Genomic DNA, 27462 nt, shown 5'->3' with positions numbered 1-27462 from the left:
TAATTACCTGTGCTCACGCCACGCGTGCTACGTCCTCAAATTTTCCCACTAAAGCACTTACTAATTGGCACTTTATGCTAAAACTTTTTAAAATAAATTTTATTATATCGATGGTTCCTTATTGATAATGATAATAATTACTAAAAAAAAAACAATATAAAAAAAATATATACGGCCCCGAATTAATAATAAATAATAAGTGTAATACTTGTGTAATCAGAAAATAAAGTGCGCAGCTTTCTGCCCAGCAGTCTACCGTCGTGTGCGCTAACAAACTTATTTAAATAAACGTTTAATAAATAACACAATTAATAAATGAATACAAATAAATAAATAAATAAACAGTGTGCTGATTATTATAAGCACCTAGTGTAATAAAACAATAATTTTATAATTTAATTTAAAATCGTAAGTTTGTCGAGGATCACTTGCTGCTCCGTCCGCGGCCGATCAGGAGAGACGGAGAAATTTAAAAATTATTATTTGAATAACGAGCACGATTTTACGGGGTATGAAAAATAAATAAAAAAAGGATTGAAAACTATAATAATAATAATACTTATAATAATAATAATATTAATAATAATAATAAAAAAAAGAAAATAAGTAAATAAAAATAAAAATGAAAATGAAATAAAATTGATAAGGGTACGCATGAATAAATGAATGAATGCATATGAACTGTGTAAGACTGAGAGAGACAGCGATGGGGGTTTAACTACCTGTCGATTGGGTGATTCCCCTCGCCGCTCATTTTTACGTCATTATTAATTACGAGTATAAATATAAATATATATAAATAAAATAAAAATTAATAAATATATATAAATAATGCATACAATACAATTTTTACCTTTACGTTTTACAATAGTCATTTATTTTACTTTATTTTATTTACAATTATTTATAATTAAACAGTTTTATTAACGGATCAATAAACAAAATCATCACAGGATCCAACATTTTATTTTCTACTTGTTTTTAATTTTAATATATATATAAATAATACCGTTTTTTTTTAAGTTATCCAATTTTATAATTATTATTATTATTATTACTTCAATAATTATTATTATTTTTGTATAAATGTGTGATTAATAAGTATGAATAGTGTAATAATTTTGTATGTTTATTGAACCAAAAATAAATATTATTGATAAAGATGAATGAGGATACAAAATATTTATTTATTTATAAATAAAATATAATTAATCGTTTTGTATAAAATTTAGAGGGATTTGTGCACTCAAGTCCTTCGAATCAATATCACTGTCTAGTACGATTGCATTATTTTTATCATTATTACTAGTATTTTTATCAATTTTAGTTCTACCGACTTGTAGACTCTGTGGACCAATGGAGCTTAAAATTACTGGCAGCAAGAAGAGGCCGTGCCAGACGCCGAATGAAATAACGAGGAAAAATATCTTGAAAAATGTTCGGAAAACGTATGCTTCAGAAAACGCTAGAAGCGATTGAGCGAGTAATGTTGAACCAGCGCCATAAAGTACCGCCGCACCGATATGTCTTACGGCAATTAATGCCCTTACAGTACGATTATTTTCATCGCCTCCGGCGTCATTAGGTGATTTACTGTTTAAAAATGCGTGGGCTACGTGCGCTGCATAATCAACACTTAAGCCCACTGCTAATTCAAGTCCTGCAATTTATAATTACAATTATAAATTTAATTAGTTTTTAATTTTAATTAGTTTTTAAAAATTTAATTTAAGATAAGTTTTTTAGTTTTTAAAAATCCGCGACTAAACTCGAGGATTAAATAATCAGATATAAATTTAAATATTAATTATTATAAACCTCCAAAAAAAATCATTGCAATAAGTAAATATTTTACTTAACAATAACTAACGTTTTTATTATTATCTATAACTTTTTTTTTATTCATAGTATAGTGCGTGGAAAGAAATGAAACAACAATTTCAGACGAGGGTGAAGTTGACTGTCCAAGCCGAAGGCGAGGGCTGAAATAAATCAAGTCAAAAACTAAATTAGCGGACAAAAACTCATAAATTTTTTTCCTAGGGAAGAAAACTGATCAGTTTCTGCCCGCTAAATCTGATTGGTCTGAAATAGGGGTGTGCGAATAGTTCGAACTTACTAATTATTTGTAAATTTTCGAATAATTCCAACATTTTATTTTGAACGACTTAAAATTGTAATATTTTTTCCAATAATTCAGATTTTCGTCAGAGGTAAATAGAGCTCAGACACGAATCTACGAAAAAATTACTTTTTCTTACTTAAAAAAAATAAACTCTCTATTAAATAAAAATTGAATATTTCAAAACTGATCAGAATTTTATCGTTTAGAATCGAGTAATTTAAAATGTCATAAGTAATTCAAAAATTTTCGTATTGTTAGATTTTATCTAATTATTTGTGTTGAATTTCGAATATAACTATTCGATTCGATTCAAGAATACGATTCGTACAGCCCTAGTGTGAAATTGACTTTTTTTGACTGGAAACAGACATTAAAACTCGTAATTCCAATGCCGGCGATATGCAAAAAAAAAATGTAATTCAACTTTTCCCTTGATCAGACAATCTTCAGTTATGAAGTAAAAAAAAATCAATTAAGAAAATTAAAATGATGTGTAATTATACATATATATATAATACATATAAATATATTATGATATTTATTCTAATGTGACTGTTATTTTATCCTCGGTTAGAACGTTACACTGCCGTTAAAATTCGTATCAAAGCTAATGATTAATAATTTATTTGTACGTTCTAATGACTAATGTCGACTAATTTACTTTTAGATAATTAGTAATAATATTTACCTATACAGGAAACAATGTCAACAGATAATCCCCAGTAATACATGAATCCACAAATGTCAACAAGAGTTAAACTGACGCACAAAAGTATCCAAATACACGTCTGCGGTTCAGCTATCAACACTGCAGTAGTACCCATCACACAAATAAGTGCAAGTATTATATTACGCGTAACTTCACGAGCAATTACTTTGTCTGTTACCCAGGCAGCAAATATTTTACTCCATATGGTAGCGTAGTTGCTAAAATTTGTTTCTTTAACCACTAATTTAACAGCATCCATTGCGGGTATCCATTCATCTGGTCCGCTAAACTTTTTAAATGATAAACTTATACTAGAGAGCATTATTTTTGGTGTATTTTTTCCACATGTCAGTGTTCCATTGAACCGAAAATTTTTCTGATAGCGGCCTCCACTTCGACTGAATAAAAATTTTGATAGATAAAAATTAAAATCATCTACTGTTACTGTGTTATTATTTGTGACATCTAAAATATTAAAATTTTAAATTAGTTTATTAATAAATTATTCATTTATTTAATTATTTAAGGGCATTAATTAGACAGTATCCCTCCCCCCCACTTTTTAAAAATATGCAATGACTTTCATCTGTCATAACTGTATTATAAATTTTATGATACTGAAGTTAGCCAACGTCCAATAATTTTTGGATTTTTTTTTAAACAATAAATTATAAAAAAAAAAATATTTTAGAAAATTTCACTTGTGGTTTTTAAAATTTTCTACACGTGCATATTTTTAGTTTTTGTTTTTTTATAAATTAAATTGTTGAAAGAACGAGCCGAAAATTGTTAATTGTCTGTTAACTTCAGGACCATTCAAATTTTATTAATTAATTTCAAAAAAATCAAAGCATTAATTGAAAAAGAGACAATGGAGTTACAATTTCGCCGAGATATAGATTTTTTAAAAAATTACTCACAGTTGTTATCTATTAGGAATTAAACGAAATTTGGTAAATAAATTTTAGCCTACAAGATTTGAAAATTCGAATTATAAAATTGACATGAAGATCTTACTGAAAATTATTTGACAAATTTCGTTCAACTCCCAATTGATATCAACTGCGTCATTTTTTAAAAATCTATTTCTCAGCGAAATTTTCTTTTTTTCAATTAATGCTTTTATTTTTTTTCTAATTAATTGATAAAATTTAAGGCGCTTATGACAGTTGAAAGTCATTGAAATTTTTTAAAAAGTGGGAGGCACTGTCTGAAAATTGCCTTAATTACCTATTTCATAGTGAAGTGTTACAAAATCAGCGAAGTCATGCGGCCAAGATTCAACACTATTAATAATAGTTGTCATGTTAATTAATCTCTCGGTAACTGTTATTAATTTTGGAAATTCATTTAGATAATCAATATCCGCGATGTAGATAGCCGCTGGGTTACCGCGATTTGGAAATTGTTTATCATTAATATTAATATAATTACTGAGATAAGATTCTTTTGGTAAAAACCAGTTGGGATCGAACCATTGTTCGAGATTGTAAGCACCAATGCCACCGATGACAGTCACTGATGCGGTTATTAATATAATAAATATTTTTCCTGATAATGTCAATACTATTTTGGAGTAGAGCCAGTTAAATATACGCCATGATATTGTTTTACTTGGATCAACTTGTGGTGTTTGATGATTTTTATGTACTATACATGGTATTACTCCGTTACGTTTACTCTCAATTCGTCTTACATCCAGCGTAAATACTGCTACGAAAAATGTTACTTGCAATAAAAAAGTAACAAGAACTCCAACTGCTGCGTAAATACAAAATGATTCTAGTGATGGAAGAATCTAAAAAAAATATTTATTGATTTTTTAATTATAATAATGGTAATAATAATCAATAATTAATAATTATTAATAATTTTTTATGGTCATTCATCATAAATTTATGATCCTGAAGTTAGCAGACAATTAACAGTTTTTGGATTTTTTTCTTAACTACTCAATTACAAAAAAAAAAAAAACTAAAAATATGCACATGTAGAAAATTAAAAAAATTATAGGTGCAATTTTTTTTTTTTTTTTCATAATTTATCGTTTTTAATAAATTCAAAAAATTATTAGACTTCGGCTAACTTCAGTATCATATAAATTTTGGGAAAGGAATAGGCAGGAAAAAATAGGCAATGAATTAAGAATAATGAGCATGGAAATTAGACAAAAAATTAGGCAGAATATGATTCCACATACAACAGCTTGTATAGAAAACTGGTACCTGGACCAGAACGAGCTGGATATTTAAACAATAGGACGAAAAAGAAAGAAAAGGAAGAAATTTGGGCCAGGTTGAGATGTGGAAATGTAGGTAGGGCTAAAAAAAAGAATTAATGAGTGGGGTTGTAGAATTTGTGAGGAAGAGAAGAGACATTGGCTCATTTTTTTTGCTGAAGCAAAGCTTTGGGGTTGCAAAATGATGATATAAAGGAGTATATTGCGGAGTGAAGAGGGGACAGGCAAGATTGCAATCTGGGTGAAATAATAGTAGATATACTAAGAGGATAAATAAGCGAGGAAGTTTGTGAGTATATGAGTGGAAAATAAAATTAAGGAGAACAGAGATAAGAGATAAGAGAATATAGAAGTATGATGGGGTCATGAAAACATGAGAAGGATGTAGACTTTTATTTTTTAATATTTCAAATTTTGTAAGCAAATTGCAAATTCTCAGTAAGAGTAAAAAACCGGGAGTGAATTCGGAGTGATCACGAATTTTATTTAAGCCCGCATTCACTCCGATTCAGAGTTTTAATTTTAAAATAAACTGCGCTTCGGAGTGAATTTTACTCCGAGAGGTTTAAATACTCACTAAATCACTTACTAATAATTATTAATTTTTGACAATAATTAATTTAAAAAATATAAAAATATTTAAAATAATTAACCGTAGATGCACCAATAATAAATGCAACAACATCCGTCAAAGATGTTATTGAAATAGCAGCACCTGCATGACTTAACATGATACCAATACGCTCTTCAACAGATTTAACACGATTTGACTCGTGCGATAAGACTTCTTCCCAAGATGCCATCATTACAAATATGTCATCTACACCAAGACCCATCAGCATAAAAGGTAACGAAGAGTGTACTGGTCCATAAGGCACACCAAATAGAGAGCATAGTCCAACAGCTACAACAAAAGCTCCTCCAACGCATAACAAGCCAGCGCTCGTTAAACAAAACTAGATATTTAAATTATTTGACAATCATTAATTTTTATTTTTATCAAATAAAAATGTTTCGTACTCAATATAAAAACTTACGCGCCATTCTAACCAATTGAAACGGGATAGAATAATCTGGACGTACAGAGTCATTAAAACTATTCCTATTATTACTTTTTTTATATCTTGGAACATTGTCGAGGCACTTATGTCACCAAAACTACGACCGGCTTCATACCATATCTCCAATGATTGATTAGTAATGAGATTATTTTTTTTTAAATACTCAGAGCTCGAGTGAAGTTGATTTATAAAGGCACTTTCCCAATTTAATACATCAAGCGTTGCCTAAAAATGTTAATTATCAATTAATGAATTCTTATTAAGGGGGGAAAGGTGTCTGAGATACAAAAAGAGGATATTTTTGTGAATTTTTTTTTTTTGGAGTACCTCCTTTATTAAAATTCTTAAAATTTGTGACATTATTAGGCATCATTCCAAAAATATTCTGCTAAATTTTCATAAAAAAATATTGAAAAATAAGCCAGTGGTAGTGGGGAGAAGCGAGTCACTTTAAAAAATAACTCTCCATGCAGTAGGCAAGATAACTCATGACTGCCTCATCTGAAATCAAAAAACCAAAAAGATTTCTTTAGTACATAAGTTATCTTAGATTTGAACGAAGGAATAAACAAAATATTAATTTTTGAATTTTTGGTAAAAGTGCAATCAAAAAATTCGGATTTTTGCCGAAAATTGTTCCTTTTGTTTAATTAAAAAATAAGTAGTTATTGAAAAAAAAATTCTTCGTTCAGATCTAAGATAAACTTATGTACTAAAGAAATCTTTTTGGTTTTTTGATTTCAGATGAGGCAGTCATGAGTTATCCTGGCTACTGCATGAAGACTTGTTTTTTAAAGTGACTCGGTTCTCCTCACTACCACTGGCTTATTTCTCAATATTTTTTCATGAAAATTTAGCAGAATATTCTTCGAATGATGCTTTATAATGTCACAAATTTTAAGAATTTTAACAACGAGGGTACTCTAAAAAAAAAAATCACAAAAATATCCTCTTTTTTTTGTCTCTCAAACCTCTTTCCCTCCTTAATTTATTATATTAAAATTAAAATGATACTTTATAACATTTTATAATTAATGTATATTATTTTTTAATTCAGTTTTGTATTAATTATTGATAAATTCAAGTGGAAAACGTGATTGAGTTTTATAAAATATTAAAAACTTACCGTACCCAGTCAGAAGTTCCAACATCATTGCCGGCGTCATTCATATTTATTTGTTTAAAATCAACGTGCAGCATCCAGTGAGTCTTGAGAGCCTTAGCGCTGACAATTTTACCCGTGTCATCGGTGACAGTGCCACCTAATAATTCAGTAAAATTCATCGGATGACCCAAAGTTGGACTTATTTCAGCAGAATTTATTTTTTTAATAATATCAGCTTTTGTTTGATTAAATATTAAATCAGAATTATACTCCCATAAATCAAGTATGCTCAGAATAAGGCAACCTGTCGGTAAATTATTTAAAATATCGCAGTATACTTTTGTCGGCGCATGAACTGAAGGATCGAAATTTATTTTATCTGAACGTGCTGCTGGTTCTTCTTCAAAAAAATCGTCATCTTCTATATCACGTTTTTCACGATTTGTGTACCCAGATATTATAGGAATCCTAAATATTAATAAAATAATGATCAATTGTTTTTTTTTACTTATTTTATTATACAAATAAAATTGTAATCAATGAAGTTCCGAAATTAAAAAAAATTTAGAGAAATAAATTTACTAATAAATTAATTTTTGTTTTAAATTTTAACTAAAAAATTTATTTATTTTTTATTTTCAATAATTTTAAATGTTTTATATTTATTAAAAAATTTATTAATTAATAGTGAAAATAATTAAATTTTTTTTTCGTAATGAATAAATATAATTATAGTGTATAAAAAAATATGTATTTTAAAATGATTTTAGTCAAAACATGTATTTCAACTCATAGATTACTTATCGAATTATTAAATGAATAAATAGTATAATGTGTGACGTGGGATGAAACAAAACGATTTCAGACTAGGGTGAAGTTAGCTGATATCACCTGCAGTCTGAAATCGTTTTTTATCTTGAGCTACACACTCGATTTTTCATGATTACCTGCATTGGAACTTAAAGTTTCAGTGTCAGCAGCCAGTCAGAACTGTCATTTACATAAATAAAATTAATGGTCCGAAATTACTATTAAACAAATGACAAGTATCAGTTAATTAATGTAATGAGACCGAAGTCTGCCTCCTTTCTACAGGAGACCTTTTCCTCAGCCTTTTGGGTACACACGCGCTTCGTACATTCTTATCTTCCTCTATAGTATAATTATAGCGAAATATTGAGCATAAGCTCGTTGTTGGCAATACTCTATGATCGATGATCGGATCAAAGATCCTTTTGCGTGTGGGTGCCGAACCAGCAGCCACTACGAGTACAGACCCATTGAATCCAAAGCATACGGTTTCCCTTATGACGGCTTGGAAAGGATTCACCCATAGCACCAATTCCATTAGCCAAGAGGGCACGTGGTTTCTTCCCCTGCCTTCCTGAGAAGACGCTCAGTAATGACAAGTATCAGAATTTAAATTGCGAAAGTCTTCAGTCAGCGGGCAGAAACTTTATTTGTTTCTTCCCAAGGGACGAAATAAATTTTTTCTACCCGCTGACTGAAGGCATTCACAATTTACGCGCTTGCTAATATTAATTCGCGGCATTGGACTAAATAGTATATTATACACCTAGGGAAGTAAAGTAAGAAATGTCTCAGATCACATGTAATTGTTGGCCGAGGCGAAGCCGAGGTCAACAAACATGTGATCTGAGGCTTTCTTATTTACTTCCCGAGGAGTGTATACTATTTTTCTCCTCGACGGAGGCGGGAAGCGGCAACTTCGTTTCGCACAGCGGGACGAAAGTTGACGCTTTCCGCCCGGAGGTGAGAAAATTATCTTGTTTCGACTGGCTGTAGAGACACTGAAACTTTAAGTTTCGATGCTAATATCATGAAAATAAAATTGAAAGCTTACTTAAAACAAACATCAGTCCAATAAAGCTTTGGTTGACTATCAGTCTCCATAGACATGATACGTTTTATTATTTCATTCATTTCAAATAAAACATGAGGTTGTAAAACATCATCAGCAGTCATAATCACAGTCTCAACGCGTTGTCCTTCACCAAAACGCTCCATCAACCATTCAGTGTCTTTCACAAAGTCGGAATCCGGTGGTACCCATAATTTCAATGGATTTTTTTCTTGACGGAAACGGTACAAACCTCCTATGCACAATAAAACTACTATTGAACATCCTAATATCCATATTATTGGTTGTCTTGCTATTTGTATTCCTAAACTGTAAGACAATTAATTAAATAATTGAATAATTAAATCGTATATATATAAATATAATTACCTATAAAAAAAATGTTCAACAGTTGTAGCAATATTTTGAGGAATACGTTTCAATAAACGACCAATAGATTTACGTTTGACAGTTGATTCTTCAGTAGCTTCCATTGCTTGTGGATATTATGTGGGTAATTATTAATTAAAGTAATTTACATATACATTTAATTAAAGCCTTTACTTCTTAATGACAGTCTTTTATTATTGACAACTTAAAATTATGAGTCAGCCTTCACTTAATTGCTACTGATGCTTTTACATGTCGTTTTGTATTGAAATAAATATGAGCAGATAAATTTTTATGTCTTGTTTTTTAAAACTTTATTTTGAGTAAAAAAATAAAAAAAGGAAATTATTTAAATATTTTATCTTAAATTAATCTTGTGACATTTAAATTGAGAGACAAACAAATTTAAAATAAAAAAAAAAAAATTGTGAACAGAGACTGACTTACTGTGAAATAATTTATTTTTATTATTAATATAAATCATAACTTGATATGAATAATGAATGGACAATCATCACAAGAGAACCTTTGGACCAAGATTTTACATCTTGATTATTTAAGAGATTCAATGACGCCTATGTTTATATTTAATGTATATTATGATTATTAGATAATAATCATATCGTTTATTTTTACATGTTTGATATTTAGCCTGTAGATGTAACTCAATAATTAATAATTACAATAACAATGAGGCTTAGAAACTCAAGTAATTAAACAATTTGACATGTTTACTTTTTAATTGTCAAATTTAAATGGCCAGTGATAACATAACCACATTTTTTGCATCGTTGATTAATAAACTTTTAAAATGATAGGATATATTAAAGATGAATAAAAATATCAAATATATATATTGTTTTGTGAATAATGAGTATTAAGTATATTTGTGGTATTATAAATATATATGAGCTTGGTTAGACAGTTAAATTTAGAATTTAAAGTGTGGGTGACGTTTGTCGCTGTTTAGTCAAATTTAAATTTTACCGCCCAAAGATACCTGCGCGCGCAGTGTTGATTTGAAATATTTTTAACAGGTGGCTCAATTGCTTGAGACTAATTTCCGGGTTTGAAATATAAATTTGTTGGTAAGATTATAAAAAAATATATATAATTATTAATATATGATCTTATGAAAAGTGATAATTAGTTTTTACTTTTTTTAGAATAAATTAAAATATTACTGTGGTTGTATAATCAAATGAAGTATAATTTGTTATTGAAAAACATTCTGGATATAGACAATAATTAACAAATGTATGTAAAAATAATATAATTCGAGCTCAAAGAACGGTTACATTCTTTTAGACTAAAAACAATTAATTCAATAAAGTAGTTCATTTTTTTTTTATTTATTTATTTATTGCTACAATCGATTGACCTCAAACGAATTTTAATTTATCCGAAAAAATATAAAAAAAAAAAAAAATTCGAAAAAATCAATTTTCTTGAAAAAAAAAAAATTTTTGAAAAAATTTTTTTTTTTCAATTTTTTTCAAGAATTACTGTTTTCGATTGAAGAGAAAAGCTTGTCACTAAAAAAAACTTTTTGACATTGAAGAAATGATTGAAAACCAAAGAATCGCTAATTATGCGATTTTTGGCTAAATCATTAAATGTAAAGCTTCGGGACACTAAGAAAGAAAAATCGTAGCTCTTTGAAATTTTCAGGGTTTTTTCAGATACTTTGAGGTTGAAAAAAAAACGACGATATCTTTTGTTCATCCGTTATATCCAAAGTCATAGCAAGATTTCCGAATATCCTTAAATATACGAATTTTGACCGGTTTTTTAATAAACATTATCGCTCCAAAAAAAATTTTTCCATCAAAAGCCACTAAATTTGTCTTATAGAGAATGTTTTGCAGTTTTTAAAACTCTACTTCCATTCTCTGTACGATGAATACGTCCGGAGTTATTGATTATTAAAGCCAAAATGGACTTTTTTGCTTTGATCAATGATAACTCGGCGCCAAATCGCTGTAGAGAATTTTTTAGGCTGCCAAATTAAAGCGCATAAAATTTCCTAAAAGAGTCATAAGGTTTGATTATCCAAAAAAATTTATTGAAGCCCATAGACTTGTTGGAACACGAGCAAAAATTTTGAAAATTTTTTTTTCGACGGTTTTCTTATGATTACTCCAGAACCGTGCATGATAAAAAAATTTGAGGTCCAGATCTGAAAACTAGAAACTTGAAGCTACAATTTGCTTTTTTTTTTTTTTTTCTACGACCATTTTTCACCGAGTTACAGCATGTTGAAAATCACCCAAAAATTTCGAATTTTTTTTCTATCCGTTAATTTTTGTGACCAGTGTATTTAGATTATAAGAAAGTTTAAATAAATAGATAAATAAATCTTTATTTTGTATTTGGAGAAATATTAATACAGTTGAGTGGTTGTGAAGAAGGTAGTAAAAGCGGGGAGTTTATTATTCTGTTCATTAAATGTCAATTTTTAGTTTATAATTAATTAGTTATTGTTATTAGTGCTATTGTTATTTTGAATTAATTACTTGAAAATTAGTATAAGCAATAATAATTTTCGTTACGACGATTATTGTTTACGACGTTTATTTTTTTTGTTTACGAAGATTATAAATATCTATTAATGTATTGTTTTGTTTATTATTTTTATGATTAAAATTATTGTAACCTATGATAAAATTATTAGTATGAGTAGTGTGAAAATTATTCAAAGCCCTGAGCGACTTAGTTAAGCAAAGGAAATAATTTTGAAAAAGAAATTAAAATAAGTGTGAAAATTATTCCAAGTCCCAAGTGAGTTTAATGCGGAAAAGGAAAATAATTTTGAAAGAAATTATTTTAAGTATAAATACTTAGAATCTGGCCGACCGAATGGATAGAGAACGAAAGAATGCCGATTGGGATTTAAAATAATTTCGAGCGACATGACGAAAATAATTTTTGATAAATAAAAACTTAGAAAAAAACCCGTCGATCGGCGAGCTTGTGCGAGCATCGCTAGAGGGCCACTACGAAAAGACTTCTCGTGTCTAGGCGGGTTCAGATCACCGTTAAGTACGGTCGGAAACACCCCGGTGGTTGACACTTTTCTCTGGGGGAATTTCTCGACCGGAGACTTCTAGCCGAGGAATTCAAGTGTCCAATACCTTAAGCTTTATATTTTGACTATTTCTTCTAATAATTTGATAGCCCTGAATGTTTGGACAGAACCAAGAAAATTTAAAAATATGGTTTTTATTCCTGATAGCTTATGCATTTCCCAGTATAATCCAATCCCGTCAGTTATGTGTTTTGCAATCTTTTAATAGTAAAGGTTCGTATAACTTTGAACTCTATTTATCTGTTGGGTTTATTGTAACGGAAAAAAATAATGACAAAATTATTTACTATGATAGAATTTAGCTTATGTAAAATAAACACCAAACATGATAAACATCATTAAGGCAAAAGCTCCAAATGCACGAGCTGCAAGCTTGTCCATGATTGGTGACCCGGGTAAAAAACTTTATATATAATTATATATAGTTTATATATAATTATATATGATTTATATATAATTATATATAATGACTTTTGTGATTTCGTATAATTATATATAATGGCTTTTGTGATTTCGTATAATTACATATAATTATACATAATTATATATAATTATACATAATTATATATAATTATACATAATTATATATAATTATATATATCTTTCTCTCACGTATATATATTTTTCTCAATTTATCTATAAATTGTCTTATTGAGAGGTTTGCATGTTTAGGTTTCCACTATATTTAAATGGTGTATTGACGTACGATGGACGGTGTGGCTCAATAAGTTATAGATCAAATTGAACGGAATATAGTATAGGGCCGGATAGCTCAACTGGTAGAGCACTCGGCGCGATACCGATATGGTCTGGGTCCGATTCCCAGTTCGGGCTATCTATATTTTTCTCAATTTATCTATAAACGGTGTTATTGATAGGTTTGCATGTTTAGGTTTCCACTATATTTAAATGGTGTATTACCGTACGAAGGACGGTGTGGCTCAATAAGTTATAGATCAAATTGAATGGAATATAGTATAGGGCCGGATAGCTCAACTGGTAGAGCACTCGGCGCGATACCGAATTGGTCTGGGTTCGATTCCCAGTTCGGGCTATCTATATTTTTCTCAATTTATTTATAAATTGTCTTATTGAGAAGGTTATTTGCATGTTTGCATGTTTAGGTTTCCACTAAATTTATAGATAAATTGAGAAAAATATAGATAGCCCGAACTGGGAATCGAACCCAGACCAATTCGATATCGCGCCGAGTGCTCTACCAGTTGAGCTATCCGGCCCTATACTATATTCCATTCAATTTGATCTATAACTTATTGAGCTACACCGTCCTTCGTACGGTAATACACCATTTAAATATAGTGGAAACCTAAACATGCAAACATGCAAATAAGCTTCTCAATAAGACAATTTATAGATAAATTGAGAAAAATATAGATAAACCAAAGAGAAAAATAAACAGGAAAAATAAGGCCAATTTCTATATATAATTATATATAACTATATATAATTATATATAACTATATATAATTATATATAATTATATAAGGCCAATTTCCATATATAATTATATATAATATTATATATAATTATATATAAACTTTTTTACCCGGGGAAACATGGTCCGGTGGCGACAACATTTCGTAGGGTATGTACAAGCATGATGCGGTGGCTATGACGAATCTTAATATTATCCATCCTTTCCCTTTGTAATTGTAACAATAAAATGCGAGACCAATGTTGCAGATTATTGCCAGTCTCCAAAAACATACCAATATCCAGAAACGATCATTATTCTAGATTCTTCTCTGTGTAAGAGAGGTGCGTGTTAGCGCCATGATTACAATGGTTATAATAAATGACTTAAAATGACTTAAACTTTAAGTCAAAATCCTTCAAATGTCAACTAAGTTAATTTTTTTAGTCAGTGAAAAATTTCCATAACATTTGACTTAGGTTTGACTTTTTGTGGCTTAGTTAGGATCGATTTAAGACAAAATAAGTCACGTTTAGGTCAAAACTGGTTTAGTTTGACTCTATTTCCTTTAGATTTAAGACAAAAAAAAGTTACATTAAAGTCAGAATAAAACAAAATTAGACAGTTACAACGCAAATTTAAAAAATACTTATAATTGGTAACATGTAATTAATGATAGTAATAATTATTAGCGACAGTTATAATAATAGTGATAATTATAATAATAATAATAATAAAAATGATAATAATTATATGAACATTAATAACTATGCCGAATATATTATTATTATTATTATTATGATTATTATCGTTGTTATTGTCAACATTAATGGTAGTAGCACCAGTAATAGAACTTAGACATAATGTTATGATAACAATAATGTATTGAATAATAATATTACTAATTAAAAAAATAATTATTATATTCTTCAGGAACAGAATAACAAAAAATCATTGCAATAAAAATTTTTTTAATAGTAATTTTAATTTAATCAGAAATAATTTTTAAAAAATTTGCTATAATTAAAATTGAGTTTTAATTTTAGATTAGTATAATTAAGAAATAAGTATAAAAATCACATTCGATTTGACTTAATTTTTAAGTTAAAATTAAGTCAAAAATAGAACTAGATTTCGAATCGATAACCAGTTGTTTTTTTAAGACAAAAACAAAATAAGTCAAATTTAAGTCAATGAAATAATTTAAGCCAAAAAAAGTTGAATTAAAGGAAACTAAACAATTTAAATCAAAAAAAAGTCTAATCTAATGCAAAAAAGTTAAAAAAAGTCAAGATTAAGTCAATATTAAGTCAAAAAAAGTCTAAAAAGTTAAAATGTGGAATACAGTTGTCGGCATATCGATGACTTTAAAGGAAATTAAGTTAAATCAAGTCAAATTTAAGATTTTTTTTTTACCCGGGTAGACTCTCTCAAAGAAGAGAAAAAATTTAGAAAATTTTTGTCTCGCGGTATTTCTCATGTTTGCGTAATGGCTGAAGGTCTAAAAGAATTTGATTAAAATGCGTCGAAACTAGAGATTTCAAGCTACAAGATGCTTTTTTTTTCTGATACGATTATTTTTCACGAAGTTACAGCCTTGCAAAAATCACTAAAAAATTTCTAAAATTTTTCTGTTCCTTTAATTTATGGCATGAGTGTATATATATATTGTAACGAATGTGAAACTGATCTTTTAAAATATTTGAATAGCTAGAAAACAAGTGCCTTAAGGCACTATAGTAAATTATTGTCATTGTCTTTTTTATTGTTATTAGCGGCTTTACTTCAAGAGGTGCGTTGTCTTGCTGACATTGTTGAGGATACATTTCGCTCAGTAACTTTTGATAAATATGCATTACATGAATCATAATTTTTTTTTATCTAGATATTTATTTTTAAAATCTAAAGTCTAATTGTGCACTCAATACCTAAAATATTTTTTCACTAAAATTTAATTTATTTTTAGAAGATGTCGCGTCTAATTCCAAAAGGACTTGTTTTTATTCGTACTTTTGGCTTTAGGGAGCCCCTTGAAGCTAAAATGGTGTATATAATTATTTTTATTGACAATTTCTTGGTAGACTTATTTTAGAGCTGAAAAATTACAAAAAAAAAAAATTTGAAAACCTAAAGGGCGCATGACTTAAATTTCCTTTTGAAGTTCAAAAATTTCTTTTAAACTTTAAATTTCAAAATAAGCCTCCAAAATAATTTGTAGTAGAAAAAAAAAACTGAAAGACGGTTGACCCTGTGGGCCAAAGCCAAAACTTCCCGCTGTTTTTGAGCTCAGAGAGCTCGAAAACGTTATTATTGATATACTTTTGAGTTCTTCGAGGTCAAAAAACGGTCAAACTTAGAAACAAATTGAAAGTCTATCGGATTTCAATCGGAACCAATCGGATTCAATCGGAATTCAGCGGTTTCAATCAGAGTTTTTAATCAAGGATATCGTGGATAAAAACAATTTACACACACACATACACGGCAGGACGTCCACCCATAGCTTTTCCTAGGACCTAAAAACGTCGAAATCTGATGAAAACTCGATTTTTGAATATCGGATAGTTTTCCTTTATTTTAAAAAATTTTCAATTTTTACAGCGGAAAGTTTGACATTATACGCTCTTTTGGCTTTAAATTTAGTGACTAAATCCAAAAAGACGTATAAAAATGTAAGTCCTTTAGGAATTATTAACGCGATATTTCAATTAATTACCACAGTTATTTCTTAAAATATTTTTATTTTATTAATGAGTAGTAAAAATTTTTAAGATTCTTGACAGTTTAAATTTCACTGAAAATACTTCAAATTTTGGCCGCAAAAAATATTAAAAATTTTTTTTTTTAAATCTTGTTCATACATTTGTGGGTTAATTAAATCAATTCTTAGGATATAAGATAAAAAGTATAGAAGATTTAAAAAGACTAAAAATAATATTTTTTACGGCCAAGAATATCGAGCCTACGAAATTATTAAACATAAAAAAAAAAATAAAAGATAAAATAATTAATTTTTATTAACAACAAATTTACACGAAGTCAAATGGTAAATGTACCATCGAGCTACTTCAAGTAGAGAAATAGTATTAAAAAAATAGTAAGAATAATTTGTGATTTTGTAAACTAGTAGATTAAGTATGTAAGAATCGCATGGGCAAATAATATATAGCACTTACAAAAGTGTTTATGAAAAAAAAAATAAAAATCAAAGAATTAATGCTATTGAAGCCAGAATGTCATTTACTGTGAAAATGTGACAACATATCGCAAACATGACGGAGAATAAACACAACTATAGCGTAATTGAATTTTACAATAAGATAAGTTACCGTGTAAATTTAAATATCAATAAAATAGGGGAAGGGAGGGCAAAAGGGAGTAGGGCAGGCAAATCGGGGTACCCCCAAAATTTGATAAAAAAAAATTTTATATTTTAAATGGTTTTTAAACATTTCAAAATCATTTTTGTAAATATAATTAAGCGTTAATTTGAATTTTTTTTGGTAAACTTTTTCAAGAATCAATTGTCAGTTGAAAAATATTAATGACGTTTGTTTTATGATAAAAACTATTAAAAAATTTTTTTCTTCTTTTGTATCCAATAAGAATATAAAATATAATTCTTCTTCATGTAAATTACTTAAAAAAAAAATTCAACTTAATCAAATTCGTTTAAAATCCAGAAATTTTTTTTTTTACCTTTTTTAGGGGGTACCCCACTTTGCTCGCAGAAATGAAAAATTTTTTTTTTCAACGGTAACTGAAAATTTCTTCTATTTACTTTGAATATCATAAAAAAAAAAGATTTAGCGCATTTGAGTCCTCGAAAACTTGGTATTTCCTTAAGTACCCCCTTTTGCCTTTCTCACTCCTACATCCGGACGTAGCAATGATGACAACTTTTAAATAGCACTGAATTTATTATTAATAATAATATTATAAATAATTGATACATAATTGTAATATTTATCTTACATAAATTCGTACATCCATTCAAACACAGTAATAAATAATTATTTATATTTAAAACCGACAAGATCTGTTAGGCATTCGAATTTTAAAAATTGGATCGAAACAAACAATTTTTATTATTTAATAAATTTTTATATTCATAAAGGAGATCTAAAAAGATTACGTTAAGTTTAACACATGTGTGAATAATTATAAAATAAACATACATCAATTATTAGTTCATTAATAAATCATCACGTACGTTAAAATACATAAATGAATTTAAAAAAAGTAAACAAAAATATCTGATCGAGCGATTGATAATAATTATTAATAGTGTTATTATTTTAAATTCAGTAAGTAAATTTTATTTTATAAACTATTGGTAATTAGTAATTATTTATACAATAACTAAAGAGTAAAAAAATAAAATATCAAATTAATTAATCATAGTTATCTTTAAAATGTCTAATTTGTTTATAAATTTTAAAAACCTAATAATTCATAATTTTTATTTGCTCCAATCAAATAGATTCAGATGTTAAGCAGCTTGCTCTTGGCCTGAATAATTTAACAGATTAATTCTGATTATCTTATAAAAACAATTAATTGTTAAAAAAAATTATAGTCAGTTTTAAACTTTCATCTTAAACTTTTTTTATATTTTACAGTTCAGACATGAGATTGAATATTTTTTATTTTACTTTGTAAAAATAATTTTTATTTTTTAATTTACTTCTTTATAGGGTAACAGTGCCAAATATTGACGAGTGTCATTTAATGACCGGGTACCTAAATACCCTTGGAAATGGAAAAATTGGTAAATTTAATTCATGAAAACTATGTAATTATGATTTTTTAATTTCCCATAAATTAAATTCACCAATTTTTCCATTTTTAGGGTATTTAGGTACCCGATCATTAAATGGAACTCGACCAATATTTGGTACTATTACCCTACTAAACTTTAAATTTTATATAATTATATATATAAATTTATTTTTTTAAGTTTTTGTATTACAATCTATGGAACTTTCGATTTACGGACAATTGCAATGTCGACAAACATCAATGATGGCCTGGTTTGTAAAAGTGATGCATGTAAAGAAATCGGTAATAATTTTATTTATTTAACGCTTTTCTGCAATTTAAAAATAATGCATACAGATGTTTTGGCTTGTTTATAATATATAAATAAAAAAGAAAATTATACTTTGAATTTTTCAACATGTCAATACATTTGAACAATTATTCAGTAGAGCTTTAGCTGCGGATTTAAAACTAGAAAGAGTACCACCAAAATAATTTAGGTTTTCAGAATATTTATTCACCGTATTTAAAAGTTTATATTTAGAGCAATGTTTTACATAATTCTTTCCAGCGGTTGGAACATTTACTAATCGAGTTTGTCTGAGCCTTTGTTTAGATATAATGAAATCTATAGATCTAAGTAAATCCGGGGATAGTATCATATTATTAATAAGTTTGAAAAAGAAACATAACTCCGAATATTCCAGTCTAGTAGTTAATTTCCACAGTTTCAATTTATCATATTACTCTCCAACACTGGTTATTATTTCGGTCGTTCTTAGTTTGTATACTACAAACTTTATGAACTTGCACCGTATGGATTCAAGCCTATCTACTTGATATGATTGATACAGAAACCAAATTATGTTGTTATCTCCAGTAGTGGTTTTACTAGAGCATTAAACAACCTCTTTAGAGTTACTACACTATTAAAAACATTACCCACTCTAATTATGCAGCCCAATATTTGACTGGATTTAGCAATAGTTTTATTTATATGTAACTTGAAAGTAAGTTTCTCATCTACAGTTACGCTAAGGTCCTTGATCGAGTCCACGATCTTCAGCACACTTGTCCACATCTTAGTTTATTTCTACGACACCATTTGGCTAGCTTCCCTGCTTAAAAAATCCAATAGGTTCTTATAACTGTATGTATAAGGCCCTATACTATAGCACTTCTCATAGAACTCATTTATTCTCATAAAATCTACATGGGAATTTATGAGAATCTATTGGATTCTATGAGATTTTTTAAACAGGATTGTTAACATCTGCTTGCAGTATCTTATGATCTATTAAGCCCCGAATTGTCCTCCTGATTTTATAGTCGTCCGCAAAAAGTTCATATAGAGACTCAATGAACATACTGATATCATTGATGTATATGCAGAAAAATATAGGCCCTAGGTGTGAACCTTGATTGTAAATAAAATAAATAAATAATAAATAGTTATTAAATATTTTTATAATTTATTAGCTGATGAAATAATTCGTGGAATGAATCAATCAATGGACCCATGCAATGATTTTTTTAATTATGCTTGTGGTAATTGGCATAATGGATTATCTCATCAAAGTCACTTTCATATATTAACTAATGAAACTAGTTTCCGGTTAAAAGGTACATTAAATACTTAAATGAATTTCAAGTAGATGAATATTTAATATTTATATTATTATTAATAGAAATATTTGAGTCTCCACGGTCACCTGATGATACCTCTGCATTAACTAAAGCTAAAAAAATTTACAAAACTTGTATGAATGAAGGTAATTTAATTAATTAATTTACTTATTTATTTTTTCTCATAATTATATATTCGTTTGATTTGGTATTAATATTTTTTTTAAATAAAATAGATTTTATTGAAAAAAGGGGAATAACGGATCTTGTAGAATTAATAGATAATATAAGTGGTTGGCCAATGGCAATGAGTACATACGAATGGTTACATAAAAAAATATCATGGCAAGAAATAGACAAAACTTTTCGACAAATATTAGGAAATTCTCCTTTGTTTAATTTAAAAGTTTTGGCGGATGTTGAGAACTCGACGAATAATATTATAACGGTATGTTTATTATTTATTTAAACGGTATATTATAAATACAATTTTAACAGTTTGGGAATTACATAGAAGTACAATTTCACTTATTTTTCCCTATTAAAAATTGAAAAATTAAGATTTTTTTTATTTAAAATTTTTTTTTTCGACAGATTGATTTATTAATTCATAAGTTTCAAAATAATCTTTTTTTTTTTAATCGGAATAAATTATTTTTATTTAAAAATTTCACAAAAAAAATAAATTCAAGTCTTAACAAAGTCAAGAGAATTTTTTTTTAAATTTTAAACAGTCGCTGAGCATTTTTAAAAATAAAAAATTAAAATCCGACTATTTTTGTAAATTCAAATTCCATCTTGTTTTATTTATAAATCAAATAAAAAATAATACAGTTAATTCGAGTAACTTTATCCCAATTAGGGTAAATAGAGCCGTTCCTGAAAAGTATGATGAGTTTTTTTTGATTGTGTGTATAAGTAATAAATTATTTATGTTTTTATAAATATTATTTTTTGAGGCGAACAACATTACCCTGATTGGCTAAAGTTAACGCAGGCTAGCTTCAGATATTTAAAGATAAAAATATTTATTTTTTATAATTTTTGTATTTATTTATTAACCTGGCGTGAGGTAGAATTAAAATAAAAAAAGTTCTATTGAAATTTTGCTTCTAAAATTCTCATAGCCAATGAGTAAGACCGTACACAGAAGGATTTTTCGGCGCAAGAAATATTTTACATTGTGAATTGAAATCAAAAATTTTCTATACTGAGAGAACAATTTATTTGAGCCAAATAAATAAATTTATTTGACTGAACAAAATCATTTATTTCATTCAAATATATATTTCTTTGTAGCTAACAAATGGCGCTACAGTGCCACCATTCAAATACAAATTTGTTAACATTAAAAAAATCATTATTTCATTCAAATGAACCATATCTTTGACTCAAATAAGTATTGATTGGGTTCATTCAAATGTGGGATTCATTTGCCTGAAACAAATCTTACTTGGCTCAAATAAATTGTTCTCTAAGTGATAGGTCTAAAATAACTTCTTGGCCCAAGAAATTTTTTCCCGCCCCGAGAATAATTTTTTTTTATCATAAGAAAATTTTTATTTCCTATTCATACACTGTAAAAAGAGCGGTGTTAAAAATGGACTCATTTTAACTCCACCCGGCGTTAAAATAAAATTACACCGGTGTAGTAGGATTAATTCACCGGTGTTAAAAATACCAGTGTAAAAGCGGGGTAACGGTGTAAAAACGGAGTAATATCGGTGTAAAAGCGGGGTAACCGGTGTAAAAGCAGAGTAATACCGGTGTAATAGCAGGGTAAACTGCGTCCGCTTGGAGCATTAACTTTAAAGATAATAAAACACAAAAAATGTCAGTTCTTTATGAAAATTAATAAAAAATATCATTTATTAACAAGTATAGTGATCGAGTAAGTAAATATATTCACAAAGTAAAATATTTTAACACCAGTAAAGAATATCTACACCGGCGGCGGCGTTATTTTAACATCGGTATAAAATATTTACACCGGCAGCGGTGTTATTTTAACACCGGAGAATTTTTTTTAACACCGGTACAGAATATTTACACCGGCGGCGGCGTTATTTTTACACCGCTTTCGGTGTTGAAATTTAACACCTACACCGCTTGGACTTACCCCGGTGATTTTTTACAGTGTAATGCTGAAAAATTCTGGTGATAAGTGAAAATTTTCTTGGGGCGAGTAAAAATTTTTTAAGCCAAGAAATCCTTTTTTTTCTGTTTATATACCTCTGGTGGATCCGAATTACGGTAATTACCGTAATTTGCCATAATTTACGATATTTGGAAAAATCTTGAAATTTTACGACAAAAGTATGGCATTTTTACCCAAAATTTGCGGTAAAATAATGGTAGTCTACCATAAAATTGCGGCAAGCTTGCGGTATTTTACCGATAAAAATTCCGTAAATTACAGTAAGTTGTCGTATTTTACCGCAATTCGCCGCAAACAACTGTAAAATGCGGCTAATTTGCCGTAAAAATATTGTATTACGGTAAGTTACCGTAATTCGGATTCGTCAGGGACTTGATCATATTTACAGTAACGTAAATTAATTATTTTAGATTGCACCGCCAATAGAGGGTATTGCTGAATATATATCTCCATTAGTATCAGCATCATTAACATTAAATCAAATTTTAAATTTACCTAGTGTTATGAAATATCATAGTATTATTGAAGACTCTTGCAGACTTATTGCCAGACATAGAGGTTCTTATGTACTAGAAAAAAATATTAAAAAAGATGCTCAAGATATTGTGTCTTTTGAATGGAGTTTAAAAATAGTAAGACAATTAATACTCAACTAATTCAGAATTATATACTTAATATTTACTACTAAAAAAATTATTTTAATTATTAGATTTCTACTCCTTCCAATAATTTTAAACTTGACGTTGATTCTATGTTTGAAAAAATGACTATTAAAAATTTTCAAAGATTTTACAACTCTAGAGTGTTCAAAAGTTCTGCAACAAGCGTAATACTTTTTTTTATGTCTCATTAAAAAATAATTATTTAGTTATTGATTAGTTCATTTATTTATTACAGGTTAAATGGATAGATGTGATAAAAGATCTCTTCGCTGAAGCGCAGGGAGTTAATATCGAGGAATCTGAAGTTATTGCAGTAGTAGATAAAAATTATTTTATAGCATTAGCTTATCTTATTAATCGAACTCCCATTAGAACTATTGGTAATTAATAAATTAATTGACTATCAAATTTGTTTTAATCAGTATTGAAAAATTAAATTTTTTTATTATAGTAAATACAATGCATTGGTGGTTAATAAGGAATCTCGGTACTTATACAAATAAACAAATGAGTAATTTAATTGATAATGTTTTACCAGGAGGTTTATCAGTTGGTCAAAGTAAAAGTAATCAAGATACTCCTAGATGGTACACATGTACGATGCAAAATGAAATGACACATGCGTATTCTTATGCTTATGTTAAAAAATATTTTCCTAGACGTGCACAACAAATTGTAAGTTTATAGGGAGGAAATGGGCAAAACGGGGTACCCCCAAAATTTTGTAAAAACTGTTTTTTTTTTCTAAATGTTTTTTGAACATTCAAAAATCACTTTTGTAAGTATAATTGAGCATTATTTTGAGTTTCTTTTTCACTGTTTTCGAAAAATTTTTTTTTTGTAAAAAAACAGTATGAAATCAATTTGATTTTTTTTCTTATAAATTTATACGAAAGGAACTCTCAGTGTCAAATTACTTCAATTGTATTTCAATAATCAAGTTCAAAATGTTTACAATTTTTTAAATTTTTAAATTTAATTAACTCTTGATAATTTTTTAATCTATTACTTTAAGCAAGATATAATTGCGTTTTTAAAAATATCTTCTTTGGAATCGAAACTGGCTTAAATCGTTTACTTTGAAGTTGATAATAAAAAGTGATTAACAAATAAAAAATTAACAATTTAAAGCAGATAATTAAACTCTTTCAAAAATCGAAAGTGTCAGTCGAAAAATGTTAATGACTTTTGTTTTGTGATAAAAACGATTAAAAATTGTTTTTCCTTTACATCCAATAATTATGTGAAATAATTTTCTTTACGTAAATTACTTACAAGAAAATTCAATTTAATCAAATTTATTTAATATCCAGAAATTTTTTTTTTGCCTTTTTCAGGGAGTACCTCTTTTTCCCACAAAAAATGAAATTATTTTTTTTAACGACAGCTGAAATTTTTTCTATTTATTTTGAATATAAAAAAAAAGATTTAACGTATTTGAGTCTCCAAAAGCTTAGTAATTCCTCAAGTACTCCGTTTTGCCCCCACCCCTTCCTTAATTACTGGAGATTTAATTATTGGATGTTGGTTTGAATGATTAATAAATTTCATTGGATTTGTTTTTTTTTTTAATTAAAAGGCTACAGAATTAGTCCATAAAATAATAAATGGAATGAGAAGACAAATTGAAAATAGTAAATGGCTTGATGACTATTCGAAAGAAGGAGCTTTAAAAAAAGTACAAACTATGAAAGAATTTATCGGATTTCCTCATTGGTACGATGATCCAAATGCTGTTGATAATTATTATAAAGATATTAAGCCAAGTATATTCTATTTTAAAAATATATTGATGATGTTCAGACTCAGTAAAACGGAAGAGTTGAAATTATTACGGGAGCGAGTTACTAACAATAAGTACGTAGCAATTTATTTATTTTTTTTTTATTAAAAAATTTTATTAATAAAAATATTTAACAGATGGGTTGGAAGTCCAGTTGACGTTAATGCTTTCTATTTATATACAACGAATTCAATAAGTATAATTAATAAATATATACAGTCAAATTTAAATAAATAGATTATCGAATTCATTATTAAAAATTTTTTTTAGCGATACCGGCAGGAATTTTGCAAGTTCCATTTTTCGAGGATGACCAGCCTGAGTAAATTAAAAATTTTATTATTAAAATTAACATAAATAAATAAAATTATTAATTTATTAATTAATTATATAACAGTGCTCTTAATTATGGTGGCCTTGGCACAATAATCGGTCATGAAATTTCACACGGTTTTGACGATGTAGGCAGTCAATTTAATAACGACGGTAATGCACACAATTGGTGGTCAAATTCAACTAAAGCTGAATATAAAAGACGCGCCCAATGTTTTGTTGATGAGTTCGATAAATATAGTTTTGTCCATGATAATAATGTTCATAAAGTAAATAAAATATATGTTTATTTATAAATTATATAATCGATGATTGATTAATTTATAAATATTATTTAAGGTCGATGCGCAACAAACATTGACAGAAAATATTGCCGATTCAACGGGTGTCAGAGCTGTTTTTGAGGCATTTAAACGTCATGCTGATAAGTCCTTGACATCAAATATGAAATTACCTGGTCTTGAACATCTCAATAGTTATCAACTTTTTTTTTTATCGTATGCACACGTAAGTATTTTATAAAATATATTCAATTATTTACGTACTTCATTTATTTATTTATTTATTTTATCCCAGATGTTTTGCACAAATTCTGATGTATATCCGGTGATAAATCAATTAAGTGGTGATGCGCATAGCCCAGCAGCTTTTAGAATAGCAGGTACTCTGTCAAATATTGAAGGATTTGCTGAGACATTTAAATGTCCTAGAGGAACGAGAATGAATCCTATTGAAAAATGCAGTATCTGGTAATTTAATTATTTATGCATCGTCTGTTACTGCCATCAATTATTTTTCATCTATATATTCTTATCTTTTTTTATTTAGTCATTAATTTAAACTCAATATCATTCTGTCACAAATGTACAGACTGCTTGTAAATATTTTATTGTAAATAAAAAAAAGTTGTTAATTATCTCTGAAAATAGTCTTACATTATTTACATAATCTACATATATGAGTATAGAATTGAAGTAACTGAAAGTGAGACAAAGGTAGTCGACAAGAATATTTGAAATTTTTTTTCTTCCAAATTTTTTTTTTAATTGTCCTAAGATAATGAGTATAAATTAATTAATTACCTTGATTAGAAAATACGATTAATGATGATTAAAAATGTTGCAATAGTTTTAAATCCTCATGAATCGTAAATTGATGATTAAAGAGTATTAAAAACGATTTAAATTTTTGGCCGTCATGAATAATTTTCAATCGTAAAATAACAAATAATCTTTTGATGATTAAATGTAAAAAACCATGATGATTATGAGTATTGAAGATGATCAAATTTTTAATCGTTTTTAATCACGAATCGTATTTTCTTATCAGGGTTGGTATTTATAAGAGAAGGCTCTAAAGAATCAAATGAAATAATAATAATAATAGTTCATTTATTTGATGTTAATAAATATAAATCTACTCAAAATTGAATGAAATTCCTTCAAAGCTGATTTATTTATCGAGCGCAAGCTTCAAAAGTCAGCCTTTGAAGTAAATTTTGAATAAGTTTGTATTTATCAACATCTAATAAATTTACTATTATTGTTATTATTATTATTATTATTATTATTATTATTATTATTATTATTATTATTATTATTATCAATATTATTATGAGAATAAGGAAAATTTTGTTCCCGCCATATCTATATGATAGAATCAGCCAATGTTATTGAAATTGATATCATTAGATAGATCTTGATTTGAATTTGTGCCTTTTCATAGTTTAAACTCTTTTTTATTACCAAGCATTAAGATAAATAGATTTATCTATATCATTCGAATTACATTTAAATTACGCGAGAAAAAAGACGATCGTATTTATTTTCTTTAAATAAATTAATACTTTAATTATTCCGTCACTAAATATGACTGAATATCACTGAATATATAGCTATATTATTTATATCGCGTTACTAATTTCAAAATGACATATTTTTATACTCCCTTTTGACTTTAGGAAGCTTCTCAAAGCCAAAAGAGCGTGCACAGAAAAAAAAGGATTCATTGATGCAAAAATCTTTACTCGTCTAAAGAAAATTTTTAGTTTTCCTAAGAAATTTTTTGCATTGTGAATTGAAAACAAAAATTTATTTAAAACTAGAAAAAATTGCTTGGCGCAAGAA

At 27.7% G+C, this 27462-nt stretch overlaps 2 protein-coding genes across 3 annotated transcripts; one reads left to right on the top strand and one right to left on the bottom strand.

The window, feature by feature from the left end:
• Positions 1-379: 379 nt before the first annotated feature.
• Positions 380-10167, bottom strand: LOC130666914 (NPC1-like intracellular cholesterol transporter 1). The gene is made up of 9 exons (XM_057468238.1): positions 9938-10167; positions 9491-9802; positions 9104-9430; positions 7266-7707; positions 6111-6359; positions 5727-6029; positions 4065-4632; positions 2814-3299; positions 380-1660 (listed from the first exon to the last, which is right to left on the bottom strand). Exons 2-9 carry the CDS (start codon positions 9592-9594, stop codon positions 1209-1211), a joined length of 2931 nt encoding a protein of 976 aa, XP_057324221.1. The 5' UTR covers positions 9595-9802; positions 9938-10167; the 3' UTR covers positions 380-1208.
• Positions 10168-10259: 92 nt separating this feature from the next.
• LOC130666915 (endothelin-converting enzyme 1-like) lies at positions 10260-26249 on the top strand. 2 transcript variants are annotated; one of them, XM_057468240.1, is made up of 16 exons: positions 18991-19077; positions 19804-19924; positions 20058-20183; positions 20254-20397; positions 20463-20546; positions 20637-20848; positions 22969-23190; positions 23268-23384; positions 23456-23600; positions 23672-23895; positions 24800-25077; positions 25141-25199; positions 25274-25325; positions 25401-25605; positions 25676-25843; positions 25913-26249. In XM_057468240.1, exons 4-16 carry the CDS (start codon positions 20274-20276, stop codon positions 26087-26089), a joined length of 2067 nt encoding a protein of 688 aa, XP_057324223.1. In that variant the 5' UTR covers positions 18991-19077; positions 19804-19924; positions 20058-20183; positions 20254-20273; the 3' UTR covers positions 26090-26249. The 2 variants fall into 2 exon arrangements, with proteins under 2 accessions (XP_057324222.1, XP_057324223.1); XM_057468239.1 differs by lacking the exons at positions 19804-19924; positions 20058-20183 and adding an exon at positions 10260-10578 and having other exon boundaries at positions 18974-19077.
• Positions 26250-27462: the final 1213 nt, after the last annotated feature.

The sequence above is a fragment of the Microplitis mediator genome, chromosome 4 (assembly GCF_029852145.1).
Source record: "Microplitis mediator isolate UGA2020A chromosome 4, iyMicMedi2.1, whole genome shotgun sequence".
Classification (NCBI taxonomy): Eukaryota; Metazoa; Arthropoda; class Insecta; order Hymenoptera; family Braconidae; genus Microplitis; species Microplitis mediator.
This window is presented reverse-complemented; position numbering and strand designations above follow the sequence as displayed.